The sequence below is a fragment of the Acomys russatus genome, chromosome 1 (genome assembly GCF_903995435.1).
Source record: "Acomys russatus chromosome 1, mAcoRus1.1, whole genome shotgun sequence".
Lineage (NCBI taxonomy): Eukaryota > Metazoa > Chordata > Mammalia > Rodentia > Muridae > Acomys > Acomys russatus.
In genome coordinates this window covers 121,502,571-121,518,564 of record NC_067137.1, presented here as the reverse complement: position 1 = coordinate 121,518,564, position 15,994 = coordinate 121,502,571, and the positions used below count along the sequence as shown (strand labels likewise).

Sequence of the window (15,994 nt, the reverse complement as noted above, 5' to 3'; positions counted from 1 at the left end):
AGGTGGGGGCTACAGCATCCCTGTGAAACACCAGGTGCAGCACCAGGGAGGTGGAGGCTACAGCATCCCTGTAAAACACCAGGTGCAGCACCAGGGAGGTGGAGGCTACAGCATCCCTGTAAAACACCAGGTGCAGCACCAGGGAGGTGGACACTACAGCATCCCTGTGAAACACCAGGTGCAGCACCAGGGAGGTGGAGGCCAGAGCATCCCTGTGAAACACCAGGTGCAGCACCAGGGAGGAGGAGGCTACAGCATCCCTGTGAAACACCAGGTGCAGCACCAGGGAGCTGGGGGCTACAGCATCCCTGTGAAACACCAGGTGCAGCACCAGGGAGGTGGAGGCCAGAGCATCCTTGGGACTTGAGATTTGCTGGCCAGCAAGTCTAGCTAAATCAGTGAGCTCTAGGTTCCGTGAGAGAGCCTGTCTCAAAATAGAATGATTAAGGAAAATGCTAGACACTGACTTCTGGCCTTCACATGCATGTACATGCATGAACTCTTACACACTTGTGCACACACATGAATAGATACATACACCACACACACAAGGTATATGAGATCATCCAGTACCAGTTCACCTCCACTCTACAGTCACTTACTGTCTGCATTCTGAACACTGTGAGTCTCTGTATTAACCAACATCCACTGCAAAAAGACGCTTCCCTGATAAGGCCTGATAACTGAACTATCCATGTAGATATAAGTATTTAGGGCAGAGTTTGACAAATGTGCACTTTGCAAAATAATACTAGCAGGTTCACTCCCAGGGTCCGTAAGATCTGCAAGCACACGTTCTTGGCTAGATTCAAAACAATAGGCATGAGTTCCATCCTATGTAACGACTTAAATCCAATCAGAAGGCTGTTAGTTACCCCTGGTCTGCTCTGCTTTATGCTGCTGTGATAGAAAGCTGTAATCAAAGTCAATGTGGGGGAGGAAAGGGCTTGTTTCCTCTTACAATCCATCACTAAGGGCAGTCAGGGAAAGAACTAAAGGCAGAAACCACAAAGAAGGGCGAGTTAGGGACTCACTTTCTCCAGCTTGCTCACCTAGTTTTCTTATGCAGCCCAGGCTGGCCTGCCTAGGGATGGTGCCACCCACATTGGGCCAGGCCCTCCCACATCAGTCAACAATGAAGGAAATTTCCCACAGATGTGGACATTGATCAATCTGACCCAAACCATCTCTCAGCTGACACTTCCTCTTCAGAAGTGACTCTTCCTGCCCCCCCCCCAAGACAGGGTTTCTCTGTGTAGCCTTGGCTGTCCTAGACTCGCTTTGTAGACCAGGCTGGCCGCCAACTCACAGCGATCCGTCTGCCTCTGCCTCCTGAGTGCTGGGATTAAAGGCGTGTGCTACCAGGCCCGGCTACAAGTGATTCTTGATTGTGACAAGTTGACAATAAAAACTAGCTGGCATACCCTCATAAAAAAGGCAAAGGACATGGATTTGAGTGGGTGTGTGGTAGTGAACCTGCTTTGGAGGTGGGGAGGATATTGGATATAATCAAAAGAGACTTTATCTAAGCAAGAAGCTTTATAGAACACATTAAAATCATGTGAAAAAAGAAAACGACCTGAAATACCCGCTCCCACAAATTCCTCTGCTCTTAAGAATGGTAGAGATATCCAACTGTAGCTTAGTCCTGAAGTGGGTTGGTGGCAGGGGGGAATCTCCCTTCTCTGAGGAGAAGCAGACGGGGAGAGGGGAAGAGGGCTGGAGGGTGGGGCCAGGAAGGGAGCAGGGAAGGGGCTGCGATAGGGATGTAAAGTGAACAAATAAACTAGAAAAAGAAAGCGTTATGAACTGGATCTGTAGAACATATCTAGATTAAAGTGGAGAGACATGAAATAGTAGAAAAGATAGAAGAATCGTAAGAAAACATGAGAACAGGTCAAAACACCAAACACGAGTGAGGATGGTGATGCAGGAGAGAACGATAGGGAAGCAACACTTCAGGAGGCACCAGCTGGTTCCGAAACTGATCAAAGAAGGGTAAGAGATCAGACACTCACAACCATAAGAAAGACACAAAAGTAACGGCACTAAGTCCACGAGAGAAAGCTGTGGAGAGTGGGCAGTACAGGGGGAGCCTTTTGGAACACGGTTGAACCATAGGCAGCTTCTCAAGAGACACCAACCTTCCCCTCAGTACTCAGACATATTGTTTTAAAAAGCAAGGCAAAATTGTCTGTTTTAGGCCAGCAAAACACTTCTTGAGAACTCTTTGCCATGAGAATGTGACCAGAAGCAGCTAGGGAGGCTCATGAGCACCAGGAGGATGACCCTAGCAGGAAGAGAGGTGCAGGGAAGAAGAAGAAGAAGAAGAAGAAGAAGAAGAAGAAGAAGAAGGAGGAGGAGGAGGAGGAGGAGGAGGAGGAGGAGGAGGAGGAGAAGAAGAAGAAAAAGAAGAAGAAGAAGAAGAAGAAGAAGAAGAAGAAGAAGAAGAAGAAGAAGAAGAAGAAGAAGGAGAAGGAGAAGGATAAGGAGAAAGAAGGGCAGTGTGTAGGCTAAATAAACACCAACCTAAACCGACAATGTCTGTGGGATCATAACATAGAATTAAAACATAGAAAGAGTGCAAGAACAGCACATGGAGTCAAAATGTGATGCTCGTGAACTGACCGGTGAGTGGTAAAGGTTAGAGGTTAGAGGTTATAAGTAAGAGAATGTGTGGGTGGCAGTGGTGGTACACGCCTTTAATCCCAGTGCTTTTGAGACAGAGGCAGGCAGATACCTAAATTTGACAATGTAAATTCCAGGACAGTCAGTCAGCCATTGCTACACAGAGAAACTCTGTCTGGAAGAACAGAGAGAGGAGAGAGGGGGTGGGAAGGCTTGTAAAGGTCAGATTGTAACGGATTGAAAATAGAATCTGTAATTAAAAGTATAAAAGAAGGGAACTGGAGTAACTAGAATTTTAAGTGCGAGCCTAGCAATGCTGCATGTTAGTACACTGTGAGAAAAGCTAGTCTAGTTTCCGTCTTCTACACGTTGATAGCCAGTTCCATGTTTTTGCATAGCACCTAATTATTTAATAAGTGATAGCTGAGCTGAAGGGCAGTGTTACTGTTCACATAAGAAATGCAGAATGTTTAGATAGAAAATTAAGTTTCAACACGCTCCCTTTCTCCAAGAGTGCTCTATTTTGCTTATCTACTTGTGTGTGTGTGTGTGTAACTGAGGTTGTGTGTGCCATGTCTACAAGGAGGCCCGTGGCTGTCAGAATAAAGCAACAGATTTCTTGGAACTGAAATCCCAGCCCTCTGCAACAGCAAGTGCTTTAAACTGCTGACCTATCTCTCTAGCCCCAAGGGTGCCCTATAACTTGGCATACGGAGGGGTTCCAGGTCAGGAGCCTAACCCTCTCAGGTGCCAAAAAACCTACGGGGACCTTTGCTCTTCTCATAGTCTTTGTAGAAGTGCTCGTTTTTGTTCCTTACCTGAAGAGGCAGATAATTATGCTTCCTGTTGTAAGAGATATCAGAGAAACGCTGTAGCCCAAGGTATAAATGGCCTTCACCAGAATATAAAACGCCATCTACAAAGAAATAAAAAACACATCTGTAAGTTGCTACCCAAATGCATGGGGCAACAGAACATTCTGAGATCTCAGTCATAAAAGACTCTCTCTCTTGCACGCTGAGTGCTGCCAGGATCATATCAGAATTCTACCTCCATCTGGAGGTTAGAAGGACCTTCGCCTTTTGAACACCTATCTTCTCTTACAAACCACTATAAGTGAGTGGATGCCTTCTGTAAGAAATTTATCAGAGGGAACTGTGTTGTCTATATTAGGGCCAAGAAAAAGGAAGGCTGAGATGTATAGAACTTGTGTGGTCCCTTGACTGGAGTAGGAATGTGACAGTCTTCTGGAAACACATTTCTAAATAAGACTAGGCAGGCACACACATTTGAGCTCATGGAAAACAACATGGCATCAAAGGTACAAGGCCACTTACTCAGAGGTCTCTCCTCATGGAGTTGCTGTGTCTTTGAACTTTTCTTTCTCATGCTTCTTAGGCTAGTAGACTTCATAGCCAGACTCTAACATCCATGCAACCACAGATATGGGACAGAAGGCCATATGTGAAAACCAGAACCGTGTGTGCGTGCGCGTGTGCGCGTGTGTGTGTGTGAGTGTGTGCACATGTGCGCGTGTGTGTGTGTGTGTGTGTGTGTGCGTGCACGCGTGTGCATGTGTGTGTGTGTGTAGTCACTATAGAGAAGACCAGTCAATCACAGGGCACTTGAATGGGCTGCAACATCCTAGATGCTCAGAGGGCATGCCTGTTCTGTACTTTCTGGTAAAACTAATTCTTACATGAAAATGAGAATATACTTGTTGATATAGGATTTTTTTTTGTAAAAAAAAAAAGCCCTAAAATAGACATATCTACTGCTGCCAAACCTCATGGTTATGGTACAATGAAGAGTTCTGTCTGTCAGGTATGGTGGCATATGACTGCAATCCCAGGACTTAGGAGTTAGGGGCTGGAAGATCAGAAGTTCAAGGCCAGCCCTCAATGCATAGACAATCTGAAGTGAGCTTCAACTACAGAAGGCCCTAATTAGAAGTATTTATAGTAAAACAAAAAAGTTTGCATCTTGCTACAATACCAATCTGCTAGGCAAGTTGTATCCAATCATGCAATAGTGGGACGACCATTATGGGACCAGCTATTCTCTGACTAGATTTGAGGTCCTCCACAGGAGGAATTTAATTTCCGGTACTGAGAGTTTCATCAAAAGCCATGAATGGGGATACCATAAGCCATAGTGAAGAACCTACTGGTGTCTCAGCAAATGGTCATGTTGTCAAGCTGCCTTCTTCTAAACATCTATTCTTTGTGCTACTGTCAGGCTTGGTCAGAGGAGCTTATTTTCCCAATGAGTAGTGGGGTTAATGCAAAGGTTCCTAAGTGGTCCAAGTACTGAGAATAAGTAAATGTGAGTGTTCAGCTGTAGGCAGAGCATCTGTACCTATTTCCATCCACCCAAGGCTCAGGAACATTGAGTAGAGAGCACAGAAAGAGTGTAATAGCCAGAGGATGAGTACGAAAATTGTGAAATATGACTTCTGAATATTTCATAGCTGTTGAACACATCGACACATAGCATCTGTGGTTGTTTGCACAAGCCTTGAAAAAAAAATCAAGCCAGCCAAAATTCCAGCACGGACTGAGGAGAGCTCCCCAGCCCCTACCCTAGTGGAGAAGCTATTGGTGGTAGATGGCTTCTGACAGTGGGAGACTCACTTTACTTTAGGGATGATGATGATGGTGATGGTGGTGGTGGTGGTGGTGATGATAATGATAATGATGATAGGTAATGGAAAAAGAAAACATGAAGTTGGAGAGGAGATTGGTCAGGGTATCCTGGAAAAGTTGAGAGAGGTTACTAGGGATAGATAGAATAAAAATATTTTTTATTATGTGTAAAATTAAATAAATAAAAATAGTATAAAAAGTTATGTGGGGACCTGTTAGGCTTGCTCATAATATGGAACAGTCTAGTCAAGTTTGAAAGCATTAACTTTGAATTGCAGGAATTCTCCTTGTTGGTACTAGAGCTGTACCGAGGGTTGGCCACAGGAAAGCAGAGAACACAGGAGTCCATACAGCCCCCTCCATCCTAAGCATGGTCACCCTTGCCTCAGCTCTTCCGCCTCTTTCCTTCATGCTTCATCTTCCCCACCTCATCTCTACCCTTATCTCATCTTCCCTTCCACGTAACGAGGGCCCCACACTTTATGCTCCCTGTCTCCCCCATTTCCCTATCTTATCTTCATCCTAACCCCTCAATAACTCTCATCTCATCCCCTTCTGCCTGCATCCTCACCTCACCCCATTACCCCTTCTTCCCCCGTCACCTCACTCTCATCTCCCTCTGTCTTCTGCCTTAGTTACTTTTCTATTGTTATGAAGAGACACCATGACCAAGGCAATTTATAAAAGGAAGCATTTAGTTGGGGCTTGCTTACAGTGTGAGAGGGTGACTCATGATTACTGTGGTAGGGAGCACAGCAGCAGGCAGGCAGCAGGCAGGCATAGAGTTGGAGCAGTAGATGAGAGCGTACATCTTATCCACAAACAGTAGGCAGAGATAAGAGGAGATGACTGGGCCTGCATGGGCCTTTGAAACCTCAGAGCCCACCCCCAGAGACACACTTCCTCCAGCAAGGCCACACCCCCTAATCCTTCCTAAATATTTGATCAACTGGGAACCAAACATTCAAATCTATGTGCCTAAGGAAGCCATTCTAGTTCAAACCAGTGTGCCTTCCTCCAGACCTCATGATCGGTCCCCGAAGCACCCTGTTTGGTTGGTGAATAGCTACTTTTCTTTTGCTGTGATCAAACATCATAGCTGAGGTCATTTATAGAGGGAAGAGTTTGTTTGGGCTTATGGTTTCAGAGGGCTCAGAGTCCATCCTTGATGGAGTATGGAACCGAGCTGCAGAAGACATGGTGGCTGCGACAGAAGCTGAGGGCGCAAGCATGAGGCAGAGAGAGGAAACTGGGAATGGTACTTGGCTTTTGAAGCCTCAAATCTTTCTCTCAGTGACATACTTCTTCTAGTAAGTTCACACCCACTCAGCCTGCCGGTGCCACTAGCTGGGCATTATGGGGCCGTCCCATTCAAATCCCTACAGTCAGGTCCCCTTCTTTAACTTCTTCTGGTGCTAATGTACACAATAGGTTTACTCTTGATTATACTTGGCCTTATGCAAGTGCCTCTTCCTGAGCTTTTACTGCCTCTACAGGCCCTGCTATGATTAACCAGGCCTTACTCACCCTTACCTCCTTACCCTCATCTGGCCTGAGGCAAAGCAGAGCAGAACTCCGGAGTGCCGTGATTGGTGTCCTGTCTGGGAGATCTGGAGTGGTCACGTGCTCAGCTAAGTCTGCGCTGGGGAAGGTTGAGCATGGAGCCTTGCTGACATGTAAACACACTAACGTTGGCACTGGCCAGCCTCCCCCAGCAGCTACCTTGGAACATGTCAGTCTCCCCTCTGGGGAAGTGGGAGTGCACGCATGACTTACTGACTGAAGGGACTCACTCCTGTGGTCGCAAAGCCTCCACTCAGAGCAGCAGAGTAACAACAAAGCAAACCAATGTGCAAGTTTTTTCCCTAACCAAATGTAACGTACTTTGGTGGTGAAGGGCATGTCTGCACAGCCGCTTGCAGTGCAAGCATCACAAACACAGCAGCAGCATGCCGGAAACCTGTGAACGTCTGACTTCTGTAGCTGAGCTTCCAAGACTGCACTCCAAGATGACAAATGAATCCTATCTGAACAGAGATGTGCTAAAATCACGCCACTCATGATGTGGAAATGGGATAACTCACACCCTTGCCCAATCAACTATGGTGCTGAAGCAAATACATCTGCTCCTTTCATTACCTAACATGTATCATCAAGTGACTGCAAGAGCCAGGGATGTCAGCAATGCGAGGAGACAGGAATCACAGAGACCAAACCCAACATCCCGAATGGCTAGATGAGCCATGTGGTAGGTTCCAGCCTGTTATGGAAAGTAAGAACGTGGAGCAGGGTTCACAGCAGCTGCATTGCCTGAGGCCAGTTGCAACCAGGACAGTATGATTAGGGTCAACCTTGGGAAAGAGGGGAGGAGTCTGGCAAAAGGAATGGCTAGTGCAAAGGTACTGTGGCCGACAGGGACGGTAGGAAGGTGCTGGCCACACAGGCTGTGAAGGCACGAAGCTACAGGAACAATGTGATCCCACTGCTGGCATGGGGCAGACATACACGGAGGGCAGACGTGGGTGGCTCTTTCCAGTGGTGAGTGCATGCTCCAGGGAAACACTGTGTCCGATCCGAATAGTGATGAAAGGCATCCAGAGGCTGACGGATGGTACTGCGAAGGCCGATAGGACTTCCCAACAGAGTGGATAAAGGATGAGATACAGGGGCATCCAAGCGAGTTGGACCAAGAATAGGGAGGAGGGACAGGAAGAGCCAGGACTATGGCTTCTCCCTTATGTACTGCCAGGAGGACTCTGCCTCTGCAGAAGTAGCAAGAGTCCAAGAGAAGCCTGGACCAGAGTGCTGTGAGGAGTTCTCAGCAGGAGATGGGTGTTTGTTTACTAAGAAATTTAATGAGCCGTAGAGAGTCAGTGAGCCCGCCAATCTGTGGGTGAGATTGAAAACAGACAAGGGGATCCTGTGGAGGATGGGAGGTACCTCACTGGTACATACCATCTACAGGAGTATAGATGTGAGGCTCTGGCTAGGCTGCTCGCTCACTTTGACATCACACAGTGAGTCCATGGGAAGCTGTGAAGAGGGAGCCCTGCAGGCTACTTGGGGCTGAGGATCAAGGTTCCCACTTTGTCTCCATAGTGGATGGAATGAGAGATGGAGGCTGCAGAAATCTTTTTAGACATTTCTTTACTCTCTTCACATTTTTGTCTATGCATAATTGAGTACATCCTGTGCGCACAGGAACTGATGGCATTCCTCAAGTACACAATAAAACTTCTGATGAACTGAGCTCCATACAGGGAGAACATCAAATGAGAAACTATAATGACCAGGAGAAACTTCAATAGCAGAGCACTTGCTCGGCATGAATAAGTCCCTGTGTTCCATATTCAACACCACCTACGTGACACATTCATGGAGGCAGGCACCCAGGCAGGCAAGCAGGCAGGAAAGAAGGCGGGCATGGAGGCAGGCAGGCACAGAGGCAGGCAGGCACAGAGGCAGACATGGAGGCAGGCAGGCATGCAGGCATGCAGGCACACTAGCCCAAACAAAACAAAGCAGATGAGCAAAATAGTCCCACCTCAACACAGACAGCATAGAAAGAAGCTCTGATTATCTCCAGCCAAGCAGCAACCCCTGTGTCTAGAAGCTATCTCTTCTACCAAGTCCCCCAAGGCCTTTGGCTGAAGTCCCAGCTGCCCTGTTGGTCTGCTTGGAACTCTTGGCTCTGGATACCTGAATTTCTGAGTGTCTCCACCCACGTGTCACTGTCATCACAGCCACATTGTCCCTACAGAGTTCATAAGGTCCTAGGGGATCAGTAGGCACTGGCACGTGGTGTTTAGCCAGTGAATGAAAGGTGACCCACAGGTCTGAGAGCATCTCTCTCTCTTTCTCTCTCTCTCTCTCTCTCTCTCTCTCTCTCTCTCTCTCTCTCTCTCTCTCTCTCTCTCTCTCTCTCTCTCAGCCTTGGCTCCTGCCTGGACTTGGGGGACTCTGAGGGCCACAGGAATGGACAGCCTTGCCTGGCGGGGCCATGGACTAGGCTGACTTGCTTGTGTTTTGTCCACCTCACATCTGTCTGCAAAGCCCAACTGAGAACTTACTTTCCAAAGGAAGTTCCTCATACCTCATACAGTTGGAAGGACTTGGGTTAGAGCTGGGAGAATCATTCTGGTTAGTGCTTTGTGAGAAAATTAAGTAGGCATTAATCTTACTTGGTTCAAGTGATTGAGGTGAGTGTACACTTTGGTGTAGCAAATTAAGGCATTAGATGAGATGATAGAAGAATTTTTATATCTACCTTGTTAAATCTTAACAGTAAACCTTGGTTCCTGTGGTAAGGCATATGCAGATGCTTTCAACCTGCCTCTTGCTGGGCGAGGCCATTTAAATTAAACTAAATTAAAGGGAAATAAGGTTTAAAACTTCAGTTACTTGGTTATACCGGCTTCATTTCAGGGCTCCAAAGTCCAGCTATCCGTGGCTTAAACCCTGGAAGGACAGAAGAAGATCTTTTGCATTCTGTCAGGAAGGCCTAACAGTGCATGCTGGACACCATCTGAAGTTGCGATCTGTTGCTCATGAACTGCTGCACTCTACCCCACTTGCACTAGGCTAGGCAGACATTCATTCGCTCCTGCCTGGATTGCTGCCTCTGTCTTGTGTGTCTTCCTGCTCCTTCCTGGCCTTTGAGAAGTCACACACAGTTGCAGAGCCATCCCTGCTCAGATATGGCCCCAATGCCACCGGACTCTGAAGCTGCCTGCAGATAGCAAGTGAGAGCAGCAGCAGGCTTTAAAAAGAAGGTTAATATCCTATGAGCATATACAGGGGGAGGAGGTCTCCCTTAGTCACAGACATAGGAGAGGGGAGTAGGGGGGAAGCGGGAGGGAGGGAGGGAGGAATGGGAGGATACAAGGGATGGGCTAACAGTTGAGATGTAATGTGAATAAATTACAACAGAAAAAAAAGGTTAATGGTTAACACATCAAGCGCTGGACCACTGAGAAAAGTAAGCAAGAAGATTTATGCTTAGGTGTGAGACAACCAAGCTAGACAGATATGACGGGGGAGGGGGGCAGGGCTCTGGGCCAGTGCAGGCAGGCTGTGTGCCCCGCCCCACCAGCTCTTGAGGGATGGATGAAAGGCGCTATTGTTCCTGCTTGTGTCCTGGAGTCTGGTGCATCTAATTGTAAGCAAGACTGCTCTAACAAGATGCCTCGGCCTATGTTAGGAAAGGTAGCCCAGCCCCTCCCACAGTCAGGGAGTTAACTAGGAACAAATAGAGCTGCTTCTTGGCTGTGAGAACACAGAGGGACTCCTACAATTAACGAGACTTTTAGACACCTGCCAGGTTGGTGGTAGCAACAGCAGCCAGTGGCTAACAACAGACAGTCAAGGTCAACAGCTAACAAAGCACACGTCAGACACGGACAAAGGGGACGTCCACTCCACCACCCCTAACTAGCGTACATGAGCAAAGCATTGTCACCTCCTGGTTGTGCTAAAGGGACATGCATAGAGGGTGTGGGTCCTCTGTTGGCTTAGCTCAATGGAGATTGCCTCAGACTTTGTTCAGTTTCTGCAATGGCCCCATTAAACGTCATACACAAAGAAGTTTGGTATGTTTCCTCTCTCTTTATGACCAGATGCACCATTCCTGTAATGTGTGGGAAATCACGCATTTTCAGACCCCCTGCATCTATCATGATGCAAGAGTCTGCAGTGCAATGGGATCTCTCTCAGCTCTATTAGTTGTGCCTGATCCAAGGTTCTAAGGTGCCAGACATTCAACAGTCACGAAAGGGCAACCTGATACAGTTGGCTTTGATACTGTAGTCTCACACTAACGAAAATTTAAAATGTGGACTCTGCAAGGCTGAAGCAAACCTTATCGATAAAAATTACCAGAAAGTGATAAACTAAGGAAGATTGAGAGGCTCTCCCACCAGCAGGAACGGTGTAGCTGGTCATAAAAGTCTAAGAAAGTGCATAAGCATCACCTAGGTCTTTGGAGGAAATTGTAGCCCAGACTTTGCAAGGAAACATTTTCAAAGCCTTGAAGTTAGGTCTTTTTGTAGAGCTGAGATCCTGCTGCAGCAAACACGACAAAGATGGCTCCGAGAGCTCAACATAATATGTGTCCTTTCTTTAAAAAAAAAAAAGCAAATGTTTTGATGGTGTCGCAAAGCAGCGGCTTTTGGCTAAGTAGAATGTTACAAAACACAGCTTAAGGAAGTGGCTTCCTCTTTGGGAAGCTTGACCCAGAAGACCAATGGAGATGCTCATCACAGGAGAACGATTATCCATGGACTCCAGGCAAAGACGTCTGCGACAGACCACATTTCTAGCAAGCACCAAGCATGCTGCATCTGACTGGAGGGTATCACTGTCCCAGCCATGGCTGCAGTCAGTGCTCAGTAGGTCACAGTGACTGAAGTGACTGTAAAACACAGCCACTGCCTTTCCGTGATTTGCTCTTCCTATAGGGAACTAAGTCTGATTTGTAAAAAATTTCAGGTCTCTGATGCCAGAGCCAAAAGCCTGAGCCTGAAGTTCTTTCCTTGAGATCTCCAGCCATCCCTATGGTGGACTTCTGATCAGCCTAAGTTCTTCAGGAAGACAGAATCTTTGTGGCACCTAAGTTTGTGTCTAGCAGCTGGCGTTGGTCTTATGAGATCCCTCCTAGGGATGAGCAGACATTGAATGACAGGCAGAAGAAGAAGACAATGATGAAAGCACAGGAGGGGGGGGGGGAGGACCAGGAGGTCGGCTCTTTCCTGGAAGCTATGCTCAGCAGGTTTCCGTTTTCACTCATTAATATGTGCAAACACCTCAAGCAGAGCTGGTGTGCAGTGTCACTCAACAGATGTCCCCAAAGGCGAAAATGCCAAAAAGCAGTTGCATTTGTAATCGGTCTATAAGGACACACTTTTGGCACAGGCCAACACAGTATTCATGAAATACCAAGATAATAAAACAGTAAGAAATCAATTCCCGATGTGGCTTGCACCCACTCAGACTCTTTAATTAAACAACGTGAGATGTACAGCTCAGTGACAACGTCATCAAGACTTCAAGGAAGTGGGTAACATTATCAGTGCTCTGACATTACCAGGCTTGGATTAAGATCCAAATTTCAACAACCATAGTTTATTTAAAAGTTAGTGAAGAAATTGGCTGTTTCCACAGATCCCAAGGATTGCACTACTTGTGTTATGTAGAGGTCACTCTAGCACATAACAACTAGTGGCGGAAACACATGGTATTTCAATCATGAAGCTAGCCGAGTCTGACTTAAAAAAACACTAAAGAACTCTAGTGTCCCATATTTGACCACTTCCCCTTGGTGGGGAGGCCCTGGTGGCACTCAGAAAAAGGATAAGCAGGCTACCAGGATGGGACTTGATAGTCTGTGACCTTATGGTGGAGAAAAAGGTCCCCTTCTGTCACAGACCTAGGGGAGGGGAAAAGGGTGAAAGAAGGAGGGAGGGAGGAAAAGGAAGATAAAAGTGAAGGGATAACAATTGAGATGTAATCTGAATAAATTAATAAAATAAATTAAAAAAGGAAAAAAGAAAAAAAAGGAAAAAAAAAAAAAACCACTAAACACACAGAAACAGACAAGAAAGGCAAAAACCAAACTTAACCAAAATTTAAGGCCAATTTAAACACAGAAGGGCAAAGATCTCCAACTATCTAGCTGGTGCTTAGGCTTGTATGCCCCAGTCAGGTAGGTTTCCCCAGAACACAGGATCACAGTGCCCGTGAGGGGTATGCAACACGGCCAGAGACAGTGCCTGAGGACTCAGGAGCAGCTCTGGACCCTTGCTGGTTTAGCAAGATGAAGTTCTGATTCCTTAGAGCTGCACAGGCAAGGAGGTGATTCTAAGCACAGACAGCAAGTGCTACCGAGGGACTGGGGCAGTGCTCAGAGCCTTGTAAGCCGGGGGCTGTTGGACTGTTTTAGGAAAACCATGGTAAAGCTGGGTGTAGTGGCGCAGACCTTTAATTCCAGCACTTGGGAGGCAGAGGCAGGTGGATCGCTGTGAGTTCGAGGCCAGCCTGTTCTGCAAAGTGAGTCCAGGACAGCTAAGGCTACACAGAAAGACCCTGTCTTGAAAACCCAAAACCATACCCAAAGCAAGCCAAAACAAACAAACAAACAAACAAACAAACAAACAAACAAAAAAATCCAGCTCCCCCAAAACAAAAACAAACAAACAAAAAACAAAAACAAAAAAAACAAAACCATGGTATTTTCCCATAAGTCCCTCTGTATAAACAGGACACTGTGGTCTGGGACCTCTTCTGGAGTTCCTCCATCAGTATTAGGGATGTGCTCTGCCGCTTCTAGGGAAAGGTGTTTTAGTTTTTAACCCATAAAGTAGGACATGAAGAATAAAAGCAGTTTATGAATTGGAAAAAGAGAGACACAACCGCCATTTGGAGTGGGCAAGCACATACCTAGAAAGCCATGAAGCAACAGCAGAAATAATAAAGCCACCAGCTACACAGGTGGCCAAATGTCTTTAAATAAACCTTTAAGAAACTTCCCATTGTAAGAACCTGACAGAGAATACAAGACAGATGCCATGTCAGTATGAGGACCCGTTGCAGACAGCGGATTCTGCTCCTCATCCCCAGTAAGACTCATGTTACAACCAAGTCCCACTTTGGGGCAGGAAATGCCAGGGTTCCAGGGAACAGAAACTTAGGCACTGTGAAAATCCAGTTGAGGGTGGGACTCAGCTGCACCAGCCTAGAGCGAGGGTGGGCGTCCATGGGATGAGAAGAGCTGGAAAACTGATGGGATTCCAGGAGAATGATGAATTTCTTTGTGAGAAGTGATATCTTACTTATCAGAGTTCAGGCAAATGCACTTGAAGTACACTAGCTAGCTGATGTGAAAAACTGCTAAGAGGAAAGACAAGGTGTCTGGGCATCTGCCTGTATTGTGTTAGTGGCCAAAGGATGGAGAGAAAGGAGAACCCGCAAGCAAAGGGCAAGTAGACGGTGACTTGTACTGCTAAATTTATGTTATTACAGATTATGGAGACTGGTGTGAGGAAATATGTTGGAGAAAAATAAGACAAGGTCCTTAGTAGATGAAGTGGTGAGTGAGGAAGGGGAAAAATCCCGCAGGAAAACTGGCAAAGGAAAGACGCTAACACCAAATAAAGTAAATAAAAACAAGTAAATTAAAAACAAACAAGGGCCATCTTCCAGCCCCATCAGTGATCAGCAAAACGTAATCCGACCTGGTGTATTTTTGCTTACAAATTGGTGACAATTGAAAATAAATAAAATTGTCTGTTGGTGGGAACTGTGGCCTCAGTATCTGTGCCCCACCCCCAAACCCCACAGATCCAATCTATGTTTGTTTTGTTTTATTTTGTTTTTCGACACAGGGTCTCTCTGTGTAGCCTTGGCTATCCTAGACTCACTCTGTAGACCAGGCTGGCCTTGAACTCACAGCAATCCGCCTACCTTTGCCTCCCAAGTGCTGGGAGTAAAGGCGTGCGTCACCACGCCCGGCTGCACAGATAGAATTTTTAACAGTAAGGAGCCAGAGCTTGCTGAGTTGCCTAGGTTCTGAGGGATGGGCTCAGGAGTCGAGGATGGCTCCTTCCTCAGAGCAACTCCGAAGGGGTCCACCTGCTTACCACACCTGACACAGTGCAAAGGTAGCTCTTTCAGGGAAGTCTCCTCAGACCAGCACCTGCCAGTGGCCTGACCTTGGACTTCAGCTTCTAGAACAATGAGAAAAGAGTCTCTTCTGTTGACAAGTCATTCCAGCTGCAATATTTTGTTACAGTAGCCTGATCCAAAACAAAGTCTTCTTAAGCCATTCTTGTGGCCACAATCATACAGGAACTTGTCTTACTCAAATCAACAAAAAGAGTTCAAAAGGTAAAGGAAAGTGCTGCTGAAATTTCTGCCCATTTTGAAAAGCACTTACGGCGACTATTGTGGCTGAGGTGCTGGAAGGCAGGTAATGGCAGAGGACAAAGCACAAAGCTAACTCCAGGATGCATTAATCAGCTAATCCCTAGCAGTTTGGATTTGGGGCCAAGATGGGCTACAGTCCGACCCAGGCCACGGTAACAAATGACTTACTTCATGTTAGCCTGATCTCTGATTCCCACAATGCCCTTTGCCGTTCTCTTATTAGAGTTTAGGAACTTTTGTTAGCCTGTCAAGTAGCAGTAAAACGGGGTCAAGTTGACTGACATGGCCCTGGAACCAATAGCCCAACAGAAGTGGGGGGGGGGCTTCTAATTCCTTGTGCTTTCTGGTTAGCTGCTGTGCTAGAGTATCTGAGGGGTTTAAGGCCGTGAGGAGTCCCTCTCGTACCCAAGCCTACAATACACCAGAGTCTTGTGCCTTTTGGGGGAAAAATGGGTGAATTCGGAAGGGATAACCTGGACCTGTCATGGTCCAAAGGAACTGTCAGCTTAGTGAAGACATCTGCTACTGGGACAGCTTGAAGGAGGGTCTGGGTCTCTTGCAGAGAGAGCTTGTCAGGCTAAAGTTGCTACTCTGAAGAGATTGGTTCCTGTGATGCAGAAATGAGAAGTCCATGTGACGAGTGTTCAGCATCTGCATGCTTAGTACACCTCAGCTCCCAGAGGCACAGCCTGGACCAGCTACTCAGGGCACGTCACTGCGTTTTTAAATTTTTATTTATCATATATATGTCACATGCCTAATATTTCAAATAGAAAGCTATGAGGTCTCTGTTCCTGCATATA

At 46.7% G+C, this 15,994-nt stretch overlaps 1 protein-coding gene across 1 annotated transcript in view; it reads right to left on the bottom strand.

Moving 5' to 3' along the window:
- Positions 1-15,994, bottom strand: part of Vipr2 (vasoactive intestinal peptide receptor 2) — a 69,045-nt gene that overhangs the window by 18,487 nt on the left and 34,564 nt on the right. The window contains exon 5 of the mRNA XM_051152483.1: positions 3,447-3,544. Coding sequence (XP_051008440.1) covers positions 3,447-3,544 — 98 coding nt within the window. The remainder of the gene's footprint in view (positions 1-3,446; positions 3,545-15,994) is intronic.